The following is a 25,193-nucleotide window of genomic DNA, read 5'->3' on the forward strand; positions in this document are numbered from 1 at the left end:
TGCTACATAAACGTTATCTCGCACATTTTATCCAACCATCTCCGTTTCTAACTTTCAATATATTTTAAAAGAGAGATCTCTCTCTCATCTGCGTGCGGGGGCGGGGCCTCACAGACACGCTGCATCTCTCTCTCGCTCACAGACATGCTGCAGCGCTGTGCAGTGTGCACACAGTTCTGCCGGTAATGAATATTACATTTTGTGAGGAAACTTTTCCACCAATAATTCCAATAAGTATTCCAGAATGTATTCACTTCAGGTTTACAAAAGTAACTGTAATCAGATTACTCGTTTTTCAAATGTAACGCCAGCTGAATACAGTACACTTGATTTTTGTATTCTGATTACGTAACGGCGTTACATGTATTCCGTTACAACCCAACCCTGTGTATATCTCTCCGGACTGTCCACCAGCAGATGAAAAACACCCACCTCTCCGCCTCTTCCAAGGGACGAGGGAACCGTGCGGCAGAGTTTCGGTTAACATTTGTTTTCTTCTGACAGCCCAGCAGCAGGAGAGGTGGGGAGAGGGAGGCGGGGCTATTTCATCGTTATCAGAAAATGATCCTATAATCAAATCAAATCAAGTTTTATTTATATAGCACATTTATAAACGATTTTTGGTCGAGCCAAAGTGCTGTACATATAATAAAAATAGCCTACAGTAGAGACACTTTACAGCAAATACAACAGCACAGATTGTTCAGAATATCAGTATGAGAAAAACGACACCCTCTGTCCTTAGACCCTCACATTGAACAAGGAAAAACTTCCAGAGAAAAACCCACAGTTTTAAGGGGAAGAAATGGGAGAAACCTCAGGGAGAGCAACAGAGGAGGGATCCCTCTCCCAGGACGGACAGACGTGCAATAGATGCCATGTGTAAATCGAAGAGATAATAAATTTTACATCATATAGACCGAATGTTAGGAAATGCATGCGTCTGTAATAAGAAGATGAATCCACGAGGATGTCAGCTACAATCCTGTGGATCGCTGCTAGATGAGGGCAGTGGGGGCTCTTCTTGGAGTCTGGCTTTTTTTTAAAAACCAAAGTTCATTAGTGAACTTTGAGCCATCATTTATTTTGCAGGCAGCTCTCTGCATCTCTCACGTTATTATGGCGTGCGCCGGAACCCACAATCAGTTTTTACCGTAAATGAGTTCGGTTCAGAGGATAAAACACATACAACATTAATTAAACTCGATATTTGTTCATTTGAATTTCACTTTGAATTCTTGGATATTCTCAATGGGTAAAATACATTTTTTATAATAATAATACAATTATTATTATTTTCAAAATGACACCAAAGCTTTCTCAGGGTGGGCCAATGAGTAAACTGGGCCTGGGCCCATCCTGGCTACGCCACTGGCGGAGACAAAGATTACTGGCAGCCATATTGTAAGACTTTGCCCTTGCATCCTGGCTTGGGCCTGAGTTGCTGGACCAATGCCGCAGAGTTAAGCCATCAGTCTTTTTTCCCTGAAAATCACAGAACACACTCCAGACGAGGGGCAAAAAATAGGTGGTGGGTCCAAGTGTGCATGTGTACTGAAAGAACAAAACCTGTCTAGAGCCATGAGGCTGTGACGATCATTACTTGGGTCCTTTTTTTTTGTTGTTGAAAGGATTGGGAAATGTTTCTAATAATGCATGCTTGATGCAGAAATTAAGTATAACCCAGGTATTAGAATTTATCCAACCCCAATTTGAACCACATTTAATGGAAATCTGACCAATAGTTGTCAATGTATTGGAGAATTAAGTAACCCTTTGAGCCGAAGTGGGATTAAAAAAATCTAATTTATCTTGAATAACACATACGGTAGGTACCTAATCATTAAACTTCAGTCTACCAAACATGACAACTGGCAAGTTTAGATTCCCTATCATTCATGCAGCACACTCACATTTCTGGTTAATTTGCAGTTTGGAATTTCATTTAGAGCCAGTGAGTAGCATGTAGCCCACAGATATGTGGCCAATTGTGATGACAGCGTTTGCAACACTGATGAAATTGCTGCTTGCCATTCTGATGTGAGGCTTGCCTCTGATGGCAGTGGACCCAGACTCTGTTCTCCATCAGCAGTGGTTAATCAAGCCAATGGCAGCCACAAGGCTGTCTGCTGGAGTCAGAAAAAACATTTGACTAAAGCGGCTGCTGATTGTTTCATTTGAACTTTATTTCTGGAAAGTGTGAGTGTTGGTGCACGTGAGCGATCATAGTGATGAATAGTCGTCCTCCGCCATAGGGTTGAATATAGTTCTGCCTACATAAATCTTTTTGTGCATTTATTAATCGTACAACATGCAATATTTGATATACCAGTCATGTTTCTACAAACCTGTGATGAGTGTCTACATTACAGCTACATTAAAGTATTTTTGAAATAGCATGAATTGGCCTAATTGAGGTTCTTCAATTACATCAATGTTCCAATGTAACTGTGCATTTGCATGGCACCTTCACAGCAGGCAAACAAGACCAAACTGCTTTGGAGATGGAGGTCTATTATGTTGAGCTCACAAGGTTTTGTAGCAACACTCTGCTACATTGATTCAGTATTGACATATTGCATCAAAAAACATGTAAACATTCCTGTTTTTTTTTACCAACCATACTACTGAAGAATGGTGCTTTAAAACCATACCTACCATATATGTTGCTGAACACTTCCTGCTGTTGCTTTAGAGTAAGAGCTCTCCATTAACCAAGCAGTGGAAAACGTACATTATGAAGCAGTTACAAGAATGGCTGATTTCAGGCTGGAACATGCTTTTTCCACAATGCATGAAGGACCAAAATGTGATGTGTCACTAACCATGATCAAAGTGAAGACAAGTGTGTATAGTATTTCCCAATGGCCCCACTTGAAAGCTGAGTGAACAGAGATTGGACTGATGGTTAACAGTAAATATGTGTGGTAATAATAAGTAATGGTGGTGATACCATGCTGTTAAGTACCCTCCCAACAGCAACAAAAAAGGATATTAAAAACCTAATGGCAGGAGTCATACGAAGATGTTTCAGTGAAATGGAGAAAGAGATGATTCATTTGACATCTTAACAGAAAACAGGAGCAATAGGGAGAGTTCAGCATGCTTGTGAAAAAAATGCATAAGCTAAAAGAACCCTATATAAAAGGCACGGCAACTCACAAAGTGTAAACCCAGTGGCTTGATCAACTAGCTAAAATAATTTAATGCAAATTGATAGAATCTATAAACGTTTTGAAATGCATTATACATTATAAAGTCGTATAAAAAGTAGGGATGCTCCGATCGATCGGCCGCCGATCGTTATCGGTACTCTCTATAAAGGCCGATCAGGAGAGCCGATCACATGACATAAAATACATGATACTTTTCTCTGTGCACGGCAAAACAATCTCGCCAAAATGACTTCACCAGTCTGGCAGTATTTTAAGGTGTCCGAAAATGATAATAAAATAGCGGTATGCAACGTGTGTGAAGCAGACATCCTGCAGCTTCACCCGCTGTGACGGACCGGTGAGCGGAGCGAAATACACACTAAGAGTTAGACCTAACACACTTAGCTATTGTATCTACCTCTGGAACAAGCTAAACTAGTTATAAATATATTTATTCTTCACTGTCGGGTCACTCATTACTGGATCAGTGAGCTGCATGAGATACTGACAGGCTGAGAGAGAGAGAGAGAGGGAAAGAGAGAGGAAAAGAGAGCGCTTTCGCTAATTTCTCCCGTGTTATTATCCAAAGTGAATGTAAACTTGAATAATGTACTTCATTTGAATGTAATAATTATGTTTGTTGTTGCTTGTGGAAGCGCTAGTGAATGGGGTCATTAACTGAGTTTTAAACTTCACTTTAAAAAAAATGGAAGATCACCATAGCCCCCACCCACTCGATCGGTATCGGCCAATACTGATTCCGGCGATCGGCCCCAAAATTGGCGATCGGAGCATCCCGAATAAAAAGGATAAACTGCAGAGCTTAGGATGTTAAATTAACCATTATTGCGTTCATCCTAAATACTGCCCTTTATCCTGTGCAAAAAATCAACAACCATTTCATCAATATTATGTACTGCACGTAGTAAGAATTAGAAACTGAAAATACCAACAACTCCTTTATCAACAAGTAGCACTTGACTTTTAAATTCACTTTAATATCAGGGAACAAAATGAAGTCTCCTCTTACTCAGAGCTTGGCTGATTGAAGCCCATTCGCAATATATGGTAGATTCACATAGATGGCACAATACCACAGATACTCTTATTACTAATTATCTCAGGTTGTTATAGAAATATGTGCAGCTATTATTCACAGTAACTGCCTTAGCAATGTGTTGGCCAGGTCACTCAAGCTGTCTCTGAGGAAAATGCCGTGCCATGCCAGGTTGAGGTTGTAGAAAACATAATTCCACCCGAACACAGCTCGCAGCTACTCCCAATGTTCTGCCAAATGCCAGCTATTATATACTTACCCTCCAAGGGGTTGGCCTGAGAGGCAGCCTGTGATTTCTCATCAATCTCCACTGTGTTTGCCTCCTATTTGAAATTAGTCATCGGTTAAAGGTGGAAAAAAAGTTGTTGCATGGCCAATATTTAGCATGCGAACATTGAATCAGAGAGGAACATGCTCACAACCACACATAGGTTCACACTTATACCCACACCATCGCCAGGCATTATAGCTCTCTAGTCAGCTGTCTGCCAGTAATGATCCTTCTCTGGCAGCGTGTGTGCGCAGCATGAATATGTCGCTAACCAGCTGCAGTCACACCGCTCACACATCTGCTTTTCATATGATGTACTTGGTACATTCTGAAGCACATTCTCTCCTTGCAATTTATTGTATACCTTTCATCCCATCCCTTGTGTTCAGGGTCTCTGAATGGGACACTGTTGCAGTTAGTTAGAAGGTGTTTGCAGACTAAGAAAAAGGCTGTGCAGCTGGCCAAAGATTACTGGGTGGATAGTGCAGCAGAGAAAGCGTAAAGATGGCACTCCACACAAATGTTACATTGTTGAACCTTTATCAAATAACTGAAACGTTCTCATTCTGGTATCATCTATCAAATACTCTCAGTCACCATCTGGGTATTGGGCGGGGAGACTACCCACTATAACGTGAAATAATGTTACCTTGTTCTTCAATGTGACCTGCATTTTCACCTCTCCACCTGAAGAGAGACATGGCCGAGTGGTATAAGGATGGGAGAGAGGGTGGTGAAAGGGAAAGTGACAGCATTAAACCAGCTGGAGGGACTGACAAAGGAGTCTTTTTAGTGGCAATCCTGATTGGCACCCAAGGCTGTCCCTTGACTCATAACACTTTCATTTCTCCCCTCATCTGTTCTTCCACATAGAGATTAGAGAAACATGGCTCCTCCTAAAAAGAATGTGAGTGGCACTGGCAGGAGGTTACTAAAGGAGGGAGAAAATATGCCAAACACGACAAGACCACCAGCAGAACAGAGCACATTAGAAAAGTGCCCATGCCAAGATAACTACTTTTATTTCAGCGTCTGAAGAAAGTAAAAAGCCTCACTCTCTAAAATACTGCAAGTCTGCAAATCTGACCACACCAATCATTTCTAACGAGATTATTAAAGTACAGATGGAGTTACAGTTAAATCACACCAGCCCTAATGCCAAGTGTTCATCAAGAAATGGTTCCAAATTTGAACCTGCTCCGAGATTCACAATGTAAAAGGAATCAACAAGAAATATAAACTTGAAATGATGGTAATAGTTTCTAAACAACTAGCAAGCATGTATGCAGTATGACATACACACCATGGAATGCAGTTTCCAATTCACCTTTAATGCCAGTCATCACTCTCAACCCAGTCATATGATTTTGTCCCAAAACATAATAAATGTTGAATTTCAAACCGTATGTTGTTTATATTGACCACCATTTCACAAATAAGGTTGACAAACCACCCTGTGTTTTTTATGAATGTGACATATGTATCTTAATGTAAAGTTACAATACAGTAAAAAAAAAAAAAAAAGAAGGAATACACAGGTTATTGAATCATATTATCTAATACAGCAAATAAAATAAAGTGGATTTCCATGAGCATTATTTCTTGTTTTTTAAGGGCATTCAGTTCAATGTATCCCGTTTTGAACCCCGAAATAATCAAGAACAGTTCAAACCCAAACTCATCCAACCCTAGTTGTGGGGGAAACTTCTGAAGCAATTGGAGTCAGGACTCGGAGAGACACGAGGAGAGCTGGAGCTTTGATGGCAAACACTGACGGTTTATTTGGAGCTTCGGCCGGAGAATTCACAAGACATGTCACGGGCCACGAGTTGACCACACGGTTGAGATGCCACAATCAATTCTGAAGAACCCTCCTGTAGCTCCAGGTTTTAACTAGTTCAGAGTGTAATAATCAACATTCTTCAATAGATAGACTAAACAGCTGAGGACACTGAATCACATTTGTTGTCGCTTATGGCTCGGGGTCATCTACACCCGAGAAGGATGTGTTCCAGGTGTCCCACAACAATAACTATCTCTCACAGAGAGTTGCCCGGTCATAAACTGGTAACAACAACAAAATGCTAGGGCAGCCCCTCCTTAAGGGAGATAACGGCTGATCAAGGCTGGGCATCTGCGTCAGAGGGCGAAAGATGACATGCAGGGGAAATTATTCCCCAACACTAGTGTTAAGGGTCATTTAAAAAGAAGTATAATCATTAAAATGCTTTGTGGCCTTTTGGGGACTTCTTTCATCATATTTGATTCATTTCTCAGTAAAGCAAAACTCTCACGAGGCAGTGTTTACTGGAAGATCCTTCACATGTTTTTAACTTGACTAATTCAACACAACACATTCAATATAATTTGCGGAAATGGCATATATTTAAGTCATTATGAAAAGATGAGGTTAACAGCTCAGGAACATCTGGTCACTGACCTTTTCCCCAACAACCTTCTCTGATATCGGTTGATGAATGACTAGAATGCATAATGTATTATTACAGATCAGAAACAAACATAGCCTATACTTTATTATTTTCATTTGCCTAGTCACACAGAGGTTTAGGGATTGACTCACTAGGGCAATATGATAAGGGAGGAGATGCAGTGCAGCTCCTCGATGATGGTTTGTCTGCAGCATGTAATACTATAGCATTGGTACTGAATGTGTGTACTGCTTGAGAGATGAAAATAAATCAGAACAGATCTGGCAAACACCAACAAAATGACTAAAAGTGACCAGCTGAAAAAGGCCAAGTCTCTTCCCGTAAAGGGTTGTGAAAAAACATCAAGACTGCAAATGCTGGCAAGCAACAATCCTCATCATGGAGGAATCTCCCTTGAGGAAGTAGAATACTTCAACTCCTCTCAGACTATCAGATAGCGGTGTGGTTATGCAACACTACCTAAGGAAAATTACCAATTTCAGGTTTAACAGTCATAGGTCCAGTGACTTTCATCATCACGCACCATACTGCTGTAAAATGACCTGAAGAGAGTCAGCTCCAGATACAGCTGCTGTGAGGGCTTAACAAGAGTGCCATCCTGTGGTAAAGTGAAACAACACTAATCAGAAGCCCCAGACTAAGCAGCACTTCACTTCATCAGGAAACTGGGATGTGTTATCTTTGACTGAGCGCATCATTCAAAACGCTTGAAATGTTTGGATTTCCATTAGGGCAGTGTAACTTATAATTATGTATGTACTTGTGTTAGTGTTCTGTCTTTAATTTGGTACTTGATCATGTGTGTATGTTTAGGATAATAATACATATCTACATATTTCATTACGGTAAGGATTTCTGAGGAGAGTGGAATAATTGTTGTAGTCTCTTTTATGTTAGTAATAATATTCATGGTACCTTCAAATTGTGCAAAAGAGGCTGATGTGGAGCCTAAAGCATGTGATGATCCTGAGACTCTTATCACCTCTTAATTAAAATAAGTTCCCAATATAAGTGTACTCCTGTGCTAAAAATACAGCTGAGGATAAACCGTATAAAAATCACTTACTCATTCAAATAGAGTGTCTATTTGAGTTACTTCCTACTTACTTTGTGATGAAGAACGTGGAGTTTTCTTTGCTCTTAGTGAAGGTGATGGGGAGGAACCTCAGTGTGATGTTCACCTTTCTGGCGTGGGCTGCCAGCTTCTTTGCCTGTGAAACAGAAAGTACGGATAGCAGAGTAAAGCATTTGATTACACTTCAGTATTAGAGCTGAAATCAGTTTATTCACTAACTTACTCACCTAATAGGGCAAACATTTTGATAAACAAATAGTTTTTCACATATTTACTGGTTTCAACTCAAGTTCTTTGTCTTCAATGGATATAAACTGAATACCTTTTGGGTTAATGACAAAACATGTTGATTTGAGCTTTAGGAAATTATGTATTTTACAGACGAAATCTATAATTGACTCAATAAAATAGTTTATAAAAGTTAGATAGGATAACTATATAATGAAAATAATTATTGGTTGCAGCCCTTAACATTATATAGCATTATAGAGTTTAGTATTTCTGTATTTAGTATTTCTGAAAGAAGACCTTTATAATACACATAGTAAACAACTCTCTTCAATCAGGTGTATTTCCACAGGCCCTGAAAACTGCAGTAATTAAACCGCTCCTAAAAAAGCATAACTTAGACACAACCGTAATGAATAATTACAAGCCAATATCAAACCTTCCTTTTTTAAGCAAATTGATTGAAAAAGTAGTTTTTCAACAGTTGAGTCATTTCATGTTTTTAAATGACGGTTTTGATGTGTTTCAGTCGGGCTTTAGACCTAACCACAGCACTGAAACTGCTCTTGTTAAGGTCTTAAATGACATTCATTTAAACACAGACAGTGGCAGAATATCAGTTTTAGTATTATCAGATCTCAGCGCTGCCTTTGATACTATTGACCACAACATATTGCTAGACCGTCTAGAAAACTGGGTGGGAGTTTCAGGAACAGCTCTAAATTGGTTTAGTACCGACTTAAAGGACAGAAAAAACTTTGTCTCAATAGGCAACGACACATCAACTTTGACAAATATGTCATGCGGGGTTCCTCAAGGCTCCATCTTAGGACCTTTGCTTTTTAATATTTATATGCTATCTCTGGCTGAAATTATTAAAAAGAGCGATCTAAGTTATCACATCTATGCAGACGACACCCAGATTTATTTTAAAATCACACCAGGAGACTGTTCTCCGATTAGAACACTGAGCAAGTGCATTGAGCACATCACTGACTGGATGACTCAGAACTTTCTCCAACTGAACAAACAAAAAACTGAGATCATTGTTTTTGGAGCAAAGAAGGACCGATTAAAAGTAATCGCAGAGCTTCAGTCGGCAGACTACAAAACCACTAATAAAGGCAGAAATCTAGGTGTAGTGATGGACTCAGACCTGAATTTCAACAGCCACATTACAACAGTCATTAGGTCTGCTTATTATCACCTGAAGAATATATTGAGGATTAAAAAACTAATGTCACAACAGGACTTAGAAAAGCTTGTCCATGCTTTTATTTTCAGTAGACTGGACTACTGCAATAGTGTATTCACAGGGCTGACAAAAAAATATGCAGCTGATCCAGAACGCTGCTGCACGTGTCCTCACTAACACTAAAAGAGTGGATCACATCAGTCCGGTTCTGAAATCTCTACATTGGCTTCCAGTCAGCCAAATAATTGATTTTAAAGTACTATTGCTAGTTTTTAAATCATTACATGGTTTAGGACCAAAGTATATTGTTGAACTCCTGCATAAATACGAGCCATCAAGGTGCCTCAGGTCTTCTGGGACGGGTCTGCTATCGGTTCCGAGAGTAAAAACAAAACATGGAGAGGCAGCATTTAGCTATTATGCCCCGACACTCTGGAATAAACTACCCAATCATGCACGTCCGCAGAAACGCTTACTATTTTTAAATCGAGACTAAAAACATATCTCTTTGTCGCTGCTTTTACTCATATTCGAACTACAGTATGCCTTTTAAACATGTAGTGTATACCTGTGGTGTTTATTTTTATTATCTTTGCTTTGTAATGTCTGTTGTAAAATTGTATAATGTGTATTTAATGTATTTATTCCTAAAAAGTATTTAAAAAAAATGTGTAAAGCACTTTGAATTGTCGCATACAGAAAAGTGCTATATAAATAAACTTGCCTTTCCTAAAACGGGATGCTTTTTGATTATTTGTTTTGCCTCAGACAGGCGGACATTTTAGATCAAAGGAAAAAACTGTAGGGGATTTCTCCAAGTATAAATACCAATCTGCTCTGCATCAATAAATCCAGCTGTGCATGTTTCATTAACAATTAAAGCAAAGATGAGCTGCACTTCTGGCCTTGTCTTAATATGAGAGAAAAAGCCTTTTCTCTCCGGCACTCATGTTGCATCTTCAAATTGGTGGGGCATGAGAGACAATAACAGAGATTTATCAAAAGCTATTGCAATAGAAGGCTACTAAAGATTACTGCACTTGCTATGTTCAATTCCAAAGGCTTATCACGTGCCAAGCTGTAATCTCTCAATGAGAATGAGACTCTTTATTTTGGATTGATCTGTTGCCGCTGAGGCAGCCGCTTTCTCTGAAAATCCCATCAAAAGAACAAGCTGCAATCCAGGCTAACAACTACCATGCTTTCAGTGTGACAGCTGATTCAGGTGAGAGCTGGCGGGGACACTCGGGGATACATAAAATGAATGTGTGTGGTCTGGAGCAATCGCAGTAAGATGTCCATCACTAAAGTTGCAATTTATACAAGTTAAGCAATAAAAGCATAACAATTAAAATATTGAAATACTGCTGTAGAAATTGGCAAAGCTAGGTATTTCATATTATTGTTTCCATGTACGTTCCACTTATATAATCATATATAACAATAGACTGGTGACATGTATATGAATATCATTTTGCTATAAAGGCAACATTCAGTTCTTCTTTTTAAGTTGTTCAGTTTTATTCTGAGAAGGATCTGCACTTAAGACAGCTCAGAAATAAATTGCCTCAAAATCATTCACTTTTATTCCTACTCAGAAACATAAAAATAAATACAGTGTGGATCTTAGAAGACTGCAGTACAGAGAAAGAAATTACCACATACCTGCACAATAGGGAAGATTAAGGCTGCGGCCCCACGAGGACGAATTCGGTCGTTTACGTTACTGTTTAGTGTCATATAGACCGTTCGGCCACACGAGGACGACCGAATATGGCACTAAACGACTGAGGAAACGACAACGGGTCCCAAGGTGGATAGAAATGCATACGCCACTCTCTGGGGGGTCAAACAGCTCCGTGTGTGCGCCCTATACGGACATTTTCAGATCACTGATAGTGATTGCGCAATAGCCCTGCCTCTCCCCACCTCTTCTGCTCACCTCCGCTTACCCCGCGCCAGTGCTGAAGTGTTTCGCCACCAACAACAACAACAATGGCGGATCGCAGAGTTGCTATCGTGCTCCGGACGCTATTGACCATGCTACAGTTGTTTGTGCAACATCTACAGCAATAATGATGAGGCAATAGCCCCGCCTCTCCCCACCTCTGCTGCTCACCCCCACGTCAAAGTAAACTGCATCCTGAATTCAGATTATTTATCTTTCTCTCGCGAGTGAAGTCTAATCTGACAGGACGGAGACACGCAGCTCTGCCCACCTGCAGCTCCTCCCGCTGCAGCAAAACACACACTTCAAGTCAGATCATCACCCTTAGCTATTTTAATTACCTCTCAAACTCCCTAAACTAGTTATAAATATGTTTATTTTTTACTGTCGGCCGGGTCACTCATTACTGGATCAGCTGCTGCATGAGACAGACACTGACGCTGTCCGAAGAGAAGGAGGAAAAAGAGAGGCTCCGTGTATTTTATCATTATATTATATAGAGTCGTTATTCATTTGTTTTAAAGCTCAATAAATAACAAAGAAGACCTTTGACCGGCACTTTTATAATTTTGTCCGGAAGATTTCAACTTTAATACACGCTGACTGGCGAAAAACTCTGCCCGGTTCCCTCGGCCCCCACCGCGGAGAATAAACAGAAGGGCAACCATGACAACCATGCTTCTTCGCTGCTTTTGTGGAGGAAGTTACAGCGCCACGTAGAGGCTCCTGCATATGTACTGCAGCTTCTCCAGCGGTTGGAGCTAAACGGAGCGGTCTCGTGTGGGCAGACACTATCCGGATAATTATTGCATGTGGACGGAAGCCGTTTGCGATTGCGTTTGTGTTAATCCTATGCGTTTAGCCGTTTTCGTCCTCGTGGGGCCGCAGCCTAAGCCAACGACTTTCATAAAAACACCAATAATAAAGCTGGCTTTTAGTTTGTTTTTGATCACACTCCATGTTCTCTTAGTGCACTAAAGCCTCCTTATTGTATGATTCATCCGATTCACCTCGACTTACGGCAAAGGAATGTGTTTCCTGCTTCAGTTTTGGTCGAATTGTTTTCAGCCAGATTCCTATTATTTTATCCCTGTGATTTTTATCAGAAACATATGTTTTACATAAATATATAGTCCTCTCCTTGCTTTGTGTGAAACGTATTCAGTTTCTGAAATGCTATAAGCTTTTAAATCATACCCTGTATTGGAGTAATTACTATTTTAGCTATGATATGGTGCTGAGATGGATTTTCAGCACTCAGGAGAATGATCTTGGCTTAGCAAATATTAAGTGTTTCCTTTTTGCAAGGCTAACATATGAGCACGAGAGACAACAATAAAGAGAGGACCATCTGCTCTTAGTTCCTAAATACCAAAACAATTAACTTCATAAATGTTATGACTTGAAAGAGATAAAACAACTACCTAATGATGTGGGAATGGTTTGTTCACACATGCAGCTTATTTTCGTTTGGTACAAAACAATCTTCAACCTGTTTGAGGTTTGAATTAGACAAACCAAGTGATAGCTTTGGATAGATGATGAAAACAAACTGTTTTTGGTAGTGAAAGAAAATAGTTTGGACACTTCATTATTGATCACGATCACTGCTTTCTACAGCTAACAAGAGAGGTGGGTGCAAAGCTAACTTGTTAAGTATATTAAAACATTATTTACAGAAATTATAACACGGTTGCAGTCTGCTGTTGCATTTTATGGCTTTTTTGGCCCGTTTCTTCTACCTGTTGATCAGTGGAATAGTGTGAAACTAAGACAAAGTTGCAACCGCTTGCACAAAATAAACAATATGTGGGCCGAGCAAACTCCTGAGGTAACCTTAGAGCAGGGGTGGGGAACCTCCGGCCCCCGGGCCATATACGGCCCGCGAGACCATTTGGTATGGCCCTCGAGGTAATTTATAAACACACGCAAAAATGAAAGAAATCTAGACCGCAAAAAAATTAAACAAGCGAGGGCCTGGCCAAGGTCAGGGTCCTTGAACACAACACGAGCCTAACTTGTCATCACGTGGTATATGTCTCGTCTGACAGAGGAAAAAGGTTCCACACCCCTGCCTTAGAGGTACAGTTAAAAATACAACATACTTTTAAAGTGGAGCGAGGAGTCTGGATGAGCTTGTCTCTGGTGGCACCGTCTGCAAAGCGTCCTGTGTCCTCCAGGAGTCTGTAGTCTACACAGCAGGTAGGGGACAAAAGGTAAACACAAATACCCAAGTAAAAAATAAGCATTTGTGTTTGTATCACGAAACATTAATACAATGTGTACCAGTTATTATTTTTTCTTATGCTTAAAGAAACACATATCTGCTGCCAACAATTACAAAAATAATATTCTTCACAATTTTCTGGTACATTTTACTTGAAGTGATGATTGCTCTTCAATAAGTGTTTTTGTGTAATCCAGTAATAAGGCGTATCCCGGTTTTAATCATATTCAGGATATGTTTACATTAGAAAAGATAAATAGGGTTAAAATATCACTGCATACTGTTGTGATGTTTACAAAAACAAACCAGAACTGGAAGATGAGTAACAGAAAATATAAATAAGGTATTATAAAAAAGGTATATACATGCAACAGCAGGCCAGGAATACACACTAGCATATTCAGGTATCTCATGAACAGGATATGGTGTTTCCATGCTTCAATTCGACAGTCAAGCTAAAACCTTTTTTTCTGTCACGGTAGGGAGTACAGAAGATACTCACCATTTAGAAGTGTCATTTCATCAAAATGTGAGAGGGTCACAAAGGCAGATTTATTTCTAATTCCATTGCATCCCGAATCTTGCTTATGTTTCTTCACGCACAGCAAGCTGGGAAATGTACAGAGACAAAATGTGTTAGACAATGCCTCAATTGTTTACAGGAATTTGGTTTGGCTTCATTTCAGCTTGTCTAGACAGTGCTCGAAGAACAGCAGTAAGAACACTGGACAAAGAAGGATGGAAGATAACATGCAAATGTTATCCAAGGACTGATGGTCTGCGGAACTGAGATGGACAAATATAAACCCCTGCCTAAAGCAAATAACCAGCGCTGTACATGGACAAACACTAGATAAGCTAAAGAGGTTATAAAATAATAGGGATGTAACGATATATCGAATATCGCGGGAAATAAATGTCTCATAACCGTCGTGAGACTGACAAAATCTACCGCGATTTTTTTCATCTTTTTTTTTAAACCTTTATTTAACCATTAGGTCCCATTGAGATCATCGATCTCTTTTTCAAGGGAGACCTGTCCAACATGGCAGCAAGTAGGTTACAACATGAACATAAAACAACAGATAACACAAAAGGACATCGTATTTACAGGGCTACATTTACACACCTAGAGACATTGACAAGTACCAACAGTATATTTATATCTCGCCCTGTCAATAAGCCTCACCTTCTTGGCAAAAACGGTATTGTTTTTGAAGTGGTGGAGAGACAATGCACAGTTTTACCCACTGCTGTTACCCATGGCCAAAGCATATCTCTCTGTCCCAGCAACATCAGTACCAAGCAAGAGTTTTTTCCACAGCAGGGGATATTGTAAACGCTCAAACATCCCAGCTTCTACCTGGAAATGTGGACATGCTCATATTCCTAAAAGATAACATTGATGATGCTGAGTGAGTGAGTTAGAGTTGAGTTACTTGAAAAACTAAAGTGAAACTTGATTTATTCTATTGCAGGGTCTGATTATTATGTTGTTGACACTTTAAAATACTACTATCCTACTAAAATGCTGTACAAATCAGATTTATTATTCTGTAATTATTCTTCTTATTACAGACACATGCATTTCCTAACATTCAGTCTATATGCTGTAAAATGTATTATCTCTTCGATTTACACACGGTATCTATTGCACGTCTGTCCGTCCTGGGAGAGGGATCCCTCCTCTGTGAGGTTTCTCCAATTTTTTCCCCTTAAACTGTGGGTTTTCTCTGGAAGTTTTTCCTTGTACGATGTGAGGGTCTACGGATAGAGGGTGTCGTTTTTTCTCATACTGATATTCTGAAAAATCTGTGCTGTTGTATTTGCTGTAAAGTGTCTCTACTGTAGGCTAATTTTATTATATGTACAGCACTTTGGCTCGACCATAAATCGTTTATAAATGTGCTAAAAAAAAACTTGATTTGATTTGAATAAATAAAGTAAAAATAAATAAATAATAATAATTCACTTTTTTTTCCTTCAATATCGCGATAGATATCGTACCGTGGACTTTTTTAGCGCGATATTATCGTACCGTGAGTGTTTGGTTTCGTTACATCCCTATAAAATAATAATAAGTGGTTTTTTGATTTTTTGTTATGTGGATTTGTAGTATTTGTGTTACATGTATGTTCAATAAAGGTATTTTTGCTAAATCTTGAGACATTGCCACTGTATATGTACTAGGAAGGGCATAGGCGGCAGATCTGGGGGTGCTGCGCTGGTAGCTCTGGGAGGGGAAAAAACATTTTTGACCCTTGGTGCTCATCCAAATTTTTGGTCTTGGTAACAATATTCATAATTAAGTAAATGTAACACCCTTTTCACCCCGGTTACACTTTTAATTTGCCCCGTACGATGGGCACTGTAAGTGATGAAAGTGGGGGATGTTGGCTTATCTGGCACCCGCAGCTCACATTCAAAGTGCGAGTGTGGGAGCGAGAGAGAGGGCGCACCGGTACCAGCGCTGTTGTTATTAGAATCTGGTGCTAGCTGCGCTAATGGATATAAGAAGTAGATGTTTCTACAACCAGGGTGGAGGAGAGCTCTCCTGTCAGACTGAGAGGCTCAGTGAGGTAAAGGACTTTACTTTTTTAGTCTAAGTTATCTCAGTGGGTCTCAAACGTTTTGACCACACATTATGTAAACACATACGCAGTCCTTTATAATTATTAGAATAAATAAAAACAGGTTTGAAATCATTCCAATGTATACTATTAGACAGTAAACCAAAAATATCGTTTAAAGTTGGAGAGATACAACAATATGCATAAATAAATAAATGTTAACTAGGTAAAATAAGAAAATAAACAACAAAAATAAAATAAGTTACATTTATTTGTTATTGGCTATGGTAGGTTATTGGTAATCCATCCATCCATCCATCCATCTTCTCCCGCTTATCCGTGGTCGGGTCGCGGGGGTAGCAGTTCCAGCAGAGAGCCCCAAACTTTCTTTTCCCTGGCGACATCAACCAGCTCTGACTGGGGGATCCCAAGGTGCTCCCAGGCCAGCGAAGAGATATAATCCCTCCACCTGGTCCTAGGTCAACCCCTTGGTCTCTTCCCAGCTGGATGTGCCTGTTTTAGAGTTGTACCCCCTAGATCAGGTCTCTAGTAATGTGTGCTCAAAGTGCACCAGATTGAAGCATTTTACTTTAAAAGTGTTCAAAAAAATCTTCCCGGGGGGCATACCCCCGGACCCTCTAGGGCAAGGGTCGGCAACTGGCGGACCGCGGTCCGGACGCCGACCTAGACGCCGACCTAGACGGACCCGGAGCTATAATCAATACATTAATAGGGGATTTTCCGGCGCCTCCCGCTTTTTTAACGCTGATTCGGGTGACTTGTGTAATTCGTGGAGAACCGAAGAGTTTTCGTTTTGGGGGTGGGGGTGGGGAGTCCGTCCGTCAATCCGACTGACGGACAACTTCTCACTTCAAAAAAGAAGAAGAAATCTAGACCGCAAAAATAATTAAACAAGCGAGTACCTGTTTTTCCTGGCCAAGGACAGGTTCCTTGAATACAACACGAGCGTAACGTGTCTTCACCATAGGTCTTCACGTGGTATGTCTCGTCTGAAAGGAGTGCTGACAGAGAGCACCGGAACGCCGCTCCAGCCCTTCAAATATTGCAGTACCCAAGGAGCCGTACACATACCGCAGTGTTTGCGTGGCTGTGTCTTTAGTTGTAAGCACAGTGGCGATCTGTTGTTATTAGCATCTGGTTAGCTAGCTATGCTAATGAATTTAAAGAGCTTTTCTACAACCAGGTGGAAGAGAGCTCTCTCCTGAGAGGCTCAAATATCCTCAGCTCAGTGAGGTTAAGGCACACCTTGATATGATCATTATAGTTATTAATGAGACTAAATGAAAAACAGGTATAAAATACTATATGACAGTAACAAAAAAGTTGTTAAAAATAACAAGAATAGTTTAAAAGGAGAGTGATTTGTAAAATATCCAAAAAGAAAAATCTGCTTACAGTTCTGTTTCATATGGATGTTGAGAGATGTATCCATAGATCTCTTCATGTTGCTCTCAAAGATTTTGATGCTTTTAACTTCAATATTTAATATCCCCCCCCCCCCCCCCCACACTTAAATCATGTTCACATGGTCCAGGATAGGAAACTAAATGCATTTGCACACATCTTGTGTCCATATCTTTCTGTTTTGGTGGTCATGCCACAACCGTGCATGGTGAGATATCTGGATTCTTTGCACAGCATGAAAGAAAGGCCAAATGAATGGGCTGTGATTTTAGTTTTTTTAAGCAGAGGTTGAGTTCAATCATTTGTACGGCCCTCGGAGGATGTTGTAAAAATTGAATGGAAAAAGGTTCCCCACCCCTGCTGTAAATAATAATAAAAACCCTTGATTTATAACTTAACATCTCTGTCTCCTATTGATCTGAGTATATTATAAAGAATAGCCAGTTAATTGAAGCATTATAGCACAGGCCTTCGTCAGATGGTATATTACGCTGTTTTTTTTCTGCTTCTAATAGTTCTCTCTTTTTTCACCATACCTGTGTTTGCATCACTGTAACCAATGAGCACCTGCATGTGTATGAGAATGGCCCTGACACCATTTCAGCCCAGATTTACAAACTCCTGGCAGGACAAGCTCCAGCTCAATTCTCGCACTGAATAAAAAAAAAAGTGAGTGAGGGACTGCAATATAAGAGGGAAAGAAAGAGAAACTTTGAAACTGTTCAATTGTTATGATGTAAAGACTGATATTCTTCTATAATCGTCTGAAACTGTTAACAAAGAAAAAGGGAAACTCCAGCTGCTACTACACTTTATTTATCTAAAATTAAGCACTTTTAAGATGCATACAAGATATTTTCAAAAGCTATTTTATTTATTTTCTCTATTTTATTTGTAAATGCAGCCCGAGAGGAAAATTACACATATCCACAGTATTTACTGTATATCTGTATAGTTCAATGTTAATAGACAATAAATATTGTTGTTTTTGAATTGTTACTTACTTTATTTGATTGGCAGTCAGTTGTTGATTACATGCAGTCGTTGATAAAGCTACAGCTACTTCAATATATATCACAGTAATTCACAAAGTTAGACATTTTGAAGTTCCGGACCTTTGCATGGGGACATTTTCTCTAACTGGACCTCGTTGAATTTTAGTTGAATACCCCTGCCCTAGAGGATGTGACGTCCACCCCCCAATTCAAACATGTTCATACAATACTGAATACAGTTGAAGCCATTTTGACTAGGGATGGGAACGATTAATCGAATATTCAAAATTATTCATGTATTCGAATATGAGTTATGAATATTTTTATTAATGTTAAAAAAAAAATTGAAATGTTTTAATTTAAAAAAAAATTGGGAGTGATGCCTAAGTTGATTACATATTATCAAATTGAATAAAATTAAACTTATACATGCTATACCTTGCTATACCCGCAACCTCCGTTCCAGCTGAGAGGGTCTTCTCTACAGCTGGGCTGATTGTGAATCGAAAAGCTGTAGGCATAGCTGTCAAACTGTGATCACCAGTTCAATACATTTGACAAATTCGACTTGGTTTCTACACTTATTTGAACATGTATGTACTTGTTTCCAAAAATTATTGAAAAAGAATTGGATAAAAAAATAATAATAAAAACAAAAATAGGATATGTATATTTCGTTTAACCGGTTAACCAAATTGACCCCAAGGATAACAGGAGTGTGAAGTTATTAACACGAATCTAGTAAACATACTCATAAAGTCCATAAGATTAACCATAACAAGAGTGAAACACATAACAGTTGTTGTTTTTTTACGTTAACCTAACGCTATAGTTGGTTAGGCTAAACAGTTCAATCAGAAAGCTTCTATAATAAACAGCTTAGAATACTAATCAAACAAAAACTGAATAAAAAAATAAAATCACTAAAAAAGGACACCTACACATAACTCACCACATTTAGAAAGTTAACATTTGTTTTAGAGAAAATGGTTTGGTTTTGTTTTCGATATCACTCCCTGGTTCCTTTGTTACTTCAGTTAATGACCTTAATAAATATTCCAACCCAGCAATTCGGCACTTTTAACGGAGCGGAATTTTCAAACATCACTGAAGCCAAAATAATTATAAAAGGGGCTGTTATTTGCTTTCTGAAAGATCCAACAAAAAAATACCAGGCATGGAAATACCCATTTTTTTTTAAAGACAGGTATTTGGCCAGTGACAGACAAATACGGTAAACTCAGAAACTATGTCAAAGGAATGCTGAATGATGCCTGAAACAACATGCAGCCATGAGAGACAGGGGAAGTACATCCCCTGGTGCCATGACCTTCGCAAAAGCTTCAGCATCCACAGAATTGAAGTATTAGGCTATGAACGATCGCCATTATCTGCAGCATGTTGTTGCTGGACATGGAACAGTAAAGTCCATATGTTGATGCACGCAAAGACAGAAGACATTTTTTGTAACTATTTATTTGAATCATACTTCAGAGATTTTAGTTTTTTTAAATCAGAAAAAGCAGAACCCTTTTTTAGTTTTCATTAGAGATATCTCACACAACAGACTAAGCTTTTATGCTTCATGAAATATAATGAGAATCAGAAACAGGTTTATTGCCAAGTAGGAATTTGCCTTGGTGTACATGGTGCATACATAAACATAGTTTAATAAGATAAAATGTAAGTTAACCAAAAAAAAGTGTATAATAATTGAAAATATTATACTTTAAGATATAGAAACATGCTTACATGTTATCTGGATATACAACTACGTGTAATATACTATTGCTAAGTAACAATGACTGATAAATAATATCGGTCAACTATTGACACTAAAGTAATTGGTTCAATGGATTTTCTAAGAATGGACAACATGTTCATCTCATCCCATCTCACATGTATACAAAAAGACAAAAACACATTGTGTAGTAATTGTGTTGTTGTGTGTCACCTCACAATGTGTTAATTTGTCAGTAAAACAACTGCATTTCCTTGAACAGTGATCTCACCTGCAGGAGTGGGCCAGGCAGGCAGGACATCTGTACTTCGCCTCCTCTGATCCACACACTCCACATCTGCAGACAGACAACATGTCAGCAGAGGCACACACATGTGCGGGCAGTTTTACAGGTGAATTGCAACAAAAGACACGGGCAACAAAGAGAAAATAACAACCCACCTTTAAGGAAACCAGCATAACAGAAAAACATACAAACATAATTTGGAAGTAATGACAGTCAGTCATTAAAGTGAGGGCGAAATAACTCCTAGAAAAAGAGGAGTGTGCTAACGTTGTTACTAACGTTAGCTAAATAGCACATACGGCTTTTAAGCGTGTTTTATTGTTATTGGTATATGCTCCTATTCATATACGTATCATTTATACAATGGTGAGAACGAACACACATTAAAACCATCATGAAGATGTGTGCTAGCTGAAGTTTTATAATGACTTCCTGTCTGTTAAAGCACTTACTTGCAGAGAGATATCTTTCTTTTGCTCGCTTTCAGCTCTTCTTCTTTGTCGCTGTTTTCAACCTGGCTGTCCATGGTTGACATTATGTCTGTTCCTGGGACTTTTACAGAGCACATGAGAGAAGTGTAGCCGCACGTTGGACACAGCTCCGCGGCTTCAAAACAAACTGTCTTCCGCCGGGGGCCAGCGGCAGCACGTGGAGGGGAGTTCCGGTTAGAGAGAGACCAGCTCAGCGGCGCCTCCCGGTGTTAGTGGGGGAGAACTACACCTTCATTCAGTGGCGTCAAAGTAAACACACTAACAGCAGAAATAACACTGAGCTGATGCGAAGAACATCTGTCCAAATACAGTATAATTGCAAAAAGTTTCCACAGACAATATTGAAATGTATTGTCTTGTTTTGCTAATAGTAAGTAAACAATATTGTAGGAAAAGAACAACAAATGCTGAAGCTGCGGAATGTTTTTTATGACCACCATGTAACTGCAAGTGTTTATGATTTCAACAATACTTGGTGTTTTTTCCAAGTTTAGTTCCTCACCTCAAATACTGTATGCATATAGAGGATGAGTTGATTGGGGTTGGAGTCATTGCATATTTATATCTGTATTTATTTAAGGAATGTGCAAGTGTGAGAGAGATTATTTGCACAAACCACATTTGATCAGTGGTTTCACTGGGTTACGTGCATCTAGATATGTTCCAGTTTAGATAGAAAACCTATGCTAAAGGCATTGCCATAAGAGGCATGTAAGTATATACAATGTACAATTAACATACAAGTGTGTTGATCATCTTTCCCCAATATAAATAAAATAAAATAAAATACACTTATCTAAAATTCAAGAGCATTTGAGGATATTTTACAAGTCCAAGCATTTCAAAAACACTACAAAACCATTTGTGGATAAAATGCTCCATTTATTTGTTTGACAACATATTTATTATTTACACATTTGCATCCACCTTTATCCTGCACAAACTTTATATAATTACACTTTGTTCAAGGTAACATAACTTAATATGATGAATGGGTTGTTGTGTAATCTGACTCTGGCTCTATGTAGCTGCCAGTGAACCTAACCAACCACCACTGACTAAACCAAAATGACAGTATGATAAACATACAGTCACAGGCGTGAACACAAATACACCGTTAACACATAAATACTTTTTTAGACTGAGTTGTGATGGACCAAATAGTTCTCTGAGAGTATAACTTACTGTGGTACAGTAATGTGAACACAAACAAAAAAGGATATAAATAAACATACAGTATGCTGTCCATATATACACAGGAAATGTAAAACTCACTGATGAATCATTCTGTTTTGCAGCACCAATGATAGGTTTCCCCTGAAGAACCTACCACTTAAAAGGAAAGGCTACAATAAAATGTAGTGTATAAAAAAATGGTTCATAAATTAAAAATGACCAAATGAACATAAGTACTTAGACAAAAAAATAAATCTTGATGTAACCGGTACATACAACACAAAGGCAAAAAAAACACTAATTTGATATTAGCAACTATCTAGAAAGCAATTGACCAGGTAGAGGTAGAGCACCATCTGTCAAGATGTACGGGTCATACTGGGCAGGACCGCAGGAAGTTAAATCAATGTATCATATAGCCTTTGATAGGAAAGTGAAATATCAAGCAGTCACACATTATGCACATGCTATTGCACTTATATAAAAAAACTGTGGATAGATACAGTGGATCTATGTAGAGGCCTGGCACGCTCCTTCGGGTTAGGCCTCTGCTGTGGATGTCTGGGTGAGCTTGGGCGTGAGGGGGGGGGGGGGGTGATTTTTGAGGTTAGAATAGGCTGCTGCTAAATGAGACCTTGGCCTGTGATCAGGGAGTGATGTCTGTACAGCCAACCTAAGCACAGTTGGACTAATTATCAATGAAAAACATACTTTTGTACATACAATTTATGATAAATATTGGTATACACCTCTCCTTTGGCCTTCTTGGCCCGGATGTTCCGGAGAGATTGAGTTCTTCCATGTAAGCGTGCTTTTGATTGTACATGGGGCGGTTGTTGCTCGCATAGCGGATTCCAACACTCTGTCAGAGACACATGCTCTTTGGTAGGCAGCTTTTGCAACAGCCTTGCATTTTAAAAGTTCATGTAATTTGTTACAGGACAGTGATGTTGGGGTCAAAGGAAGCAGACCGGACCGATTTCTATACGTCGCTGACTAGTGGGCTGTGATGTGGGAAATTCCTGTATGTTCACAATCGGAAGCTGACGACTGTCCTGAGAATGGAAGAAGAAACGTGACTGGTGCCAGCTGCCATCTTGGATCTGAAGAAGGATGCATAGAGGAGTCAATACAAAGTGATTAATCTTAAATTTGATAGAATATATTTTAATAAGTATTTCATAATATTGCAAAAATATTTCTCTGTCATGATCATTACCTTGCACTCGTCTTGCAGCACATGTGGTTCAAGTAGTGTGTCTTTCTCAAACATCTGTTTGTTCCAGCCCTGAAACCGTAGGGGGTCGTTTTCTCGTTGTGAGGGTCCGGTGGAGCTGAGGCTGCCGGTGGTGCCGTAGGGAGGGTCGTTCAGGCAGTGGAGCATGATGCTATGACTGGCTTCAGTGCTCAGTAAGTGGAGGAACTTCATTTGGACTTTCCCTACCCCAAACACCATCTGTGGTTGAGAGCAGAAACAGTGTGCTCAGTCTGCCTTTATAATTTAAAATTCAGTTTGAAAAGTTGGACACAACATCCAACAAAGTCAAGCTTAAGGACGAGCCAAGGGTTTTTGCAGTTAAGTTACTAGATTAATCGAATGAATCCCATTGTTGTGGTGCTAGGTTTCCATCCAAATTAATCGCACATTTTAACTGAATGAAGAAAATTATAAAACTAAATGTGAATTAAGGCATGTTAAGATTACTTTTATACAACCAATAATGGTGTTTCTTTGAGGTAAAAAGAGGTATAGCAGTCATTTCATTTTTCTAGTCAGAACACTGCAGACGAGATGATGTAATTGAAATTCAAAATGTGCATTAAGGAAGTAGACGAGAAAACACTTAATTGAAGTTCAAACAATCAACTGACATAGATGGGGACGGTTTACACTAAGCATTAAAACAGTCCTTTGTGTTATCTAGTACCTTGACATATTCATGTTCATCTTTGTTCCACTTTAATGTTACCTTATCAGAAGCCACTGGATGTACACAGGTCTGCCCTCCTGCGGTAAAGTTGCAGAAGACCTTGAAGGCATCAGAGGTACAGCCCAGGTTTGGATCAATCCAGAACCAACCTAACAGTTGGCGAAGAGAGGACAGACGGAGACAGGAAAAGCAAGACAGGAATTTTATTAATAAAAAACGCATATGCCTAAAATCCTCTCATCCATCCCCTCAGTATCAGGTAGATGAGACTCACCATCTTTCAGCTTGTGATCACACTCCATAAGATCTTTACAGACACGAGCCGGATTCTCCCTCGTGCCCAGAGGCGTTTTGATGCTCTCTATCACGCTGCTAAGGTAGTGTAAAGTCTTAAGGATCTCTGTATTCTGCTCTGGAAGGCTCATCTCTGTGTTCTGGTAACTCTGGTAGAGAACGGAAAAGACAGCGTTTGAGACTCCAAAGATCAATATTACACTTACAATACCAACAAAAAGTAATTGGTATGTCCTCGCAATAAGAAATACAGCCATTCACCCCCTCAACTGCCCGAGTGTATTAGTGCCTTACCTCTGTCCCCAGGGCAACATTTGACTCAGATAGACCGTAGATTGCTGAGTCGACATACATCTGCCTCTGTGGATTCAAAGTCAACAGTTATAAAAGTTGAATAGAATAAGAATACACCCTAATACCCAGTGGCGGCCGGCCCATAGGGGCGCTAGGGGCGCCGCATCACCTCTTCCAAAAAAAAAAAAAATTAAATTAAACAAAAAAGATTTTAAAAAAAAGATTTTTTTTTTCTTCTAATGAACAAGGTAAATATCATACAATTGGTATCAGTAAAATGTATAATATACAATAAAATCTCGTTTAAAATTGTGTTACGATGTCTAAAGTTACTGATAAGTCCTGCCTGGCCTTGCCCGTGGCATTAGTTTATCATTACCGGGT

The 25,193-nt window shown here is 39.3% G+C and overlaps 2 protein-coding genes across 2 annotated transcripts in view; both read right to left on the reverse strand.

Moving 5' to 3' along the window:
- Positions 1–21,249, reverse strand: part of znhit6 (zinc finger HIT-type containing 6) — a 44,635-nt gene extending 23,386 nt beyond the window's left edge. The window contains exons 1-5 of the mRNA XM_034081407.1: positions 21,076–21,249; positions 20,609–20,674; positions 14,109–14,215; positions 13,485–13,570; positions 8,041–8,144 (exon numbers count right to left, since the gene is read on the reverse strand). Of these exons, the coding sequence (XP_033937298.1) occupies positions 8,041–8,144; positions 13,485–13,570; positions 14,109–14,215; positions 20,609–20,674; positions 21,076–21,191 (479 nt within the window). The 5' untranslated portion in view covers positions 21,192–21,249. The remainder of the gene's footprint in view (positions 1–8,040; positions 8,145–13,484; positions 13,571–14,108; positions 14,216–20,608; positions 20,675–21,075) is intronic.
- Positions 21,250–21,995: 746 nt separating this feature from the next.
- The window catches only part of LOC117445899 (collagen alpha-1(XXIV) chain-like), a 102,123-nt gene continuing 98,925 nt past the window's right edge, over positions 21,996–25,193 (reverse strand). The window contains exons 56-60 of the mRNA XM_034081836.2: positions 24,810–24,875; positions 24,496–24,664; positions 24,261–24,370; positions 23,510–23,746; positions 21,996–23,393 (exon numbers count right to left, since the gene is read on the reverse strand). Of these exons, the coding sequence (XP_033937727.1) occupies positions 23,247–23,393; positions 23,510–23,746; positions 24,261–24,370; positions 24,496–24,664; positions 24,810–24,875 (729 nt within the window). The 3' untranslated portion in view covers positions 21,996–23,246. The remainder of the gene's footprint in view (positions 23,394–23,509; positions 23,747–24,260; positions 24,371–24,495; positions 24,665–24,809; positions 24,876–25,193) is intronic.

This window comes from Pseudochaenichthys georgianus, chromosome 4, assembly GCF_902827115.2.
Source record: "Pseudochaenichthys georgianus chromosome 4, fPseGeo1.2, whole genome shotgun sequence".
Taxonomy (NCBI): Eukaryota; Metazoa; Chordata; class Actinopteri; order Perciformes; family Channichthyidae; genus Pseudochaenichthys; species Pseudochaenichthys georgianus.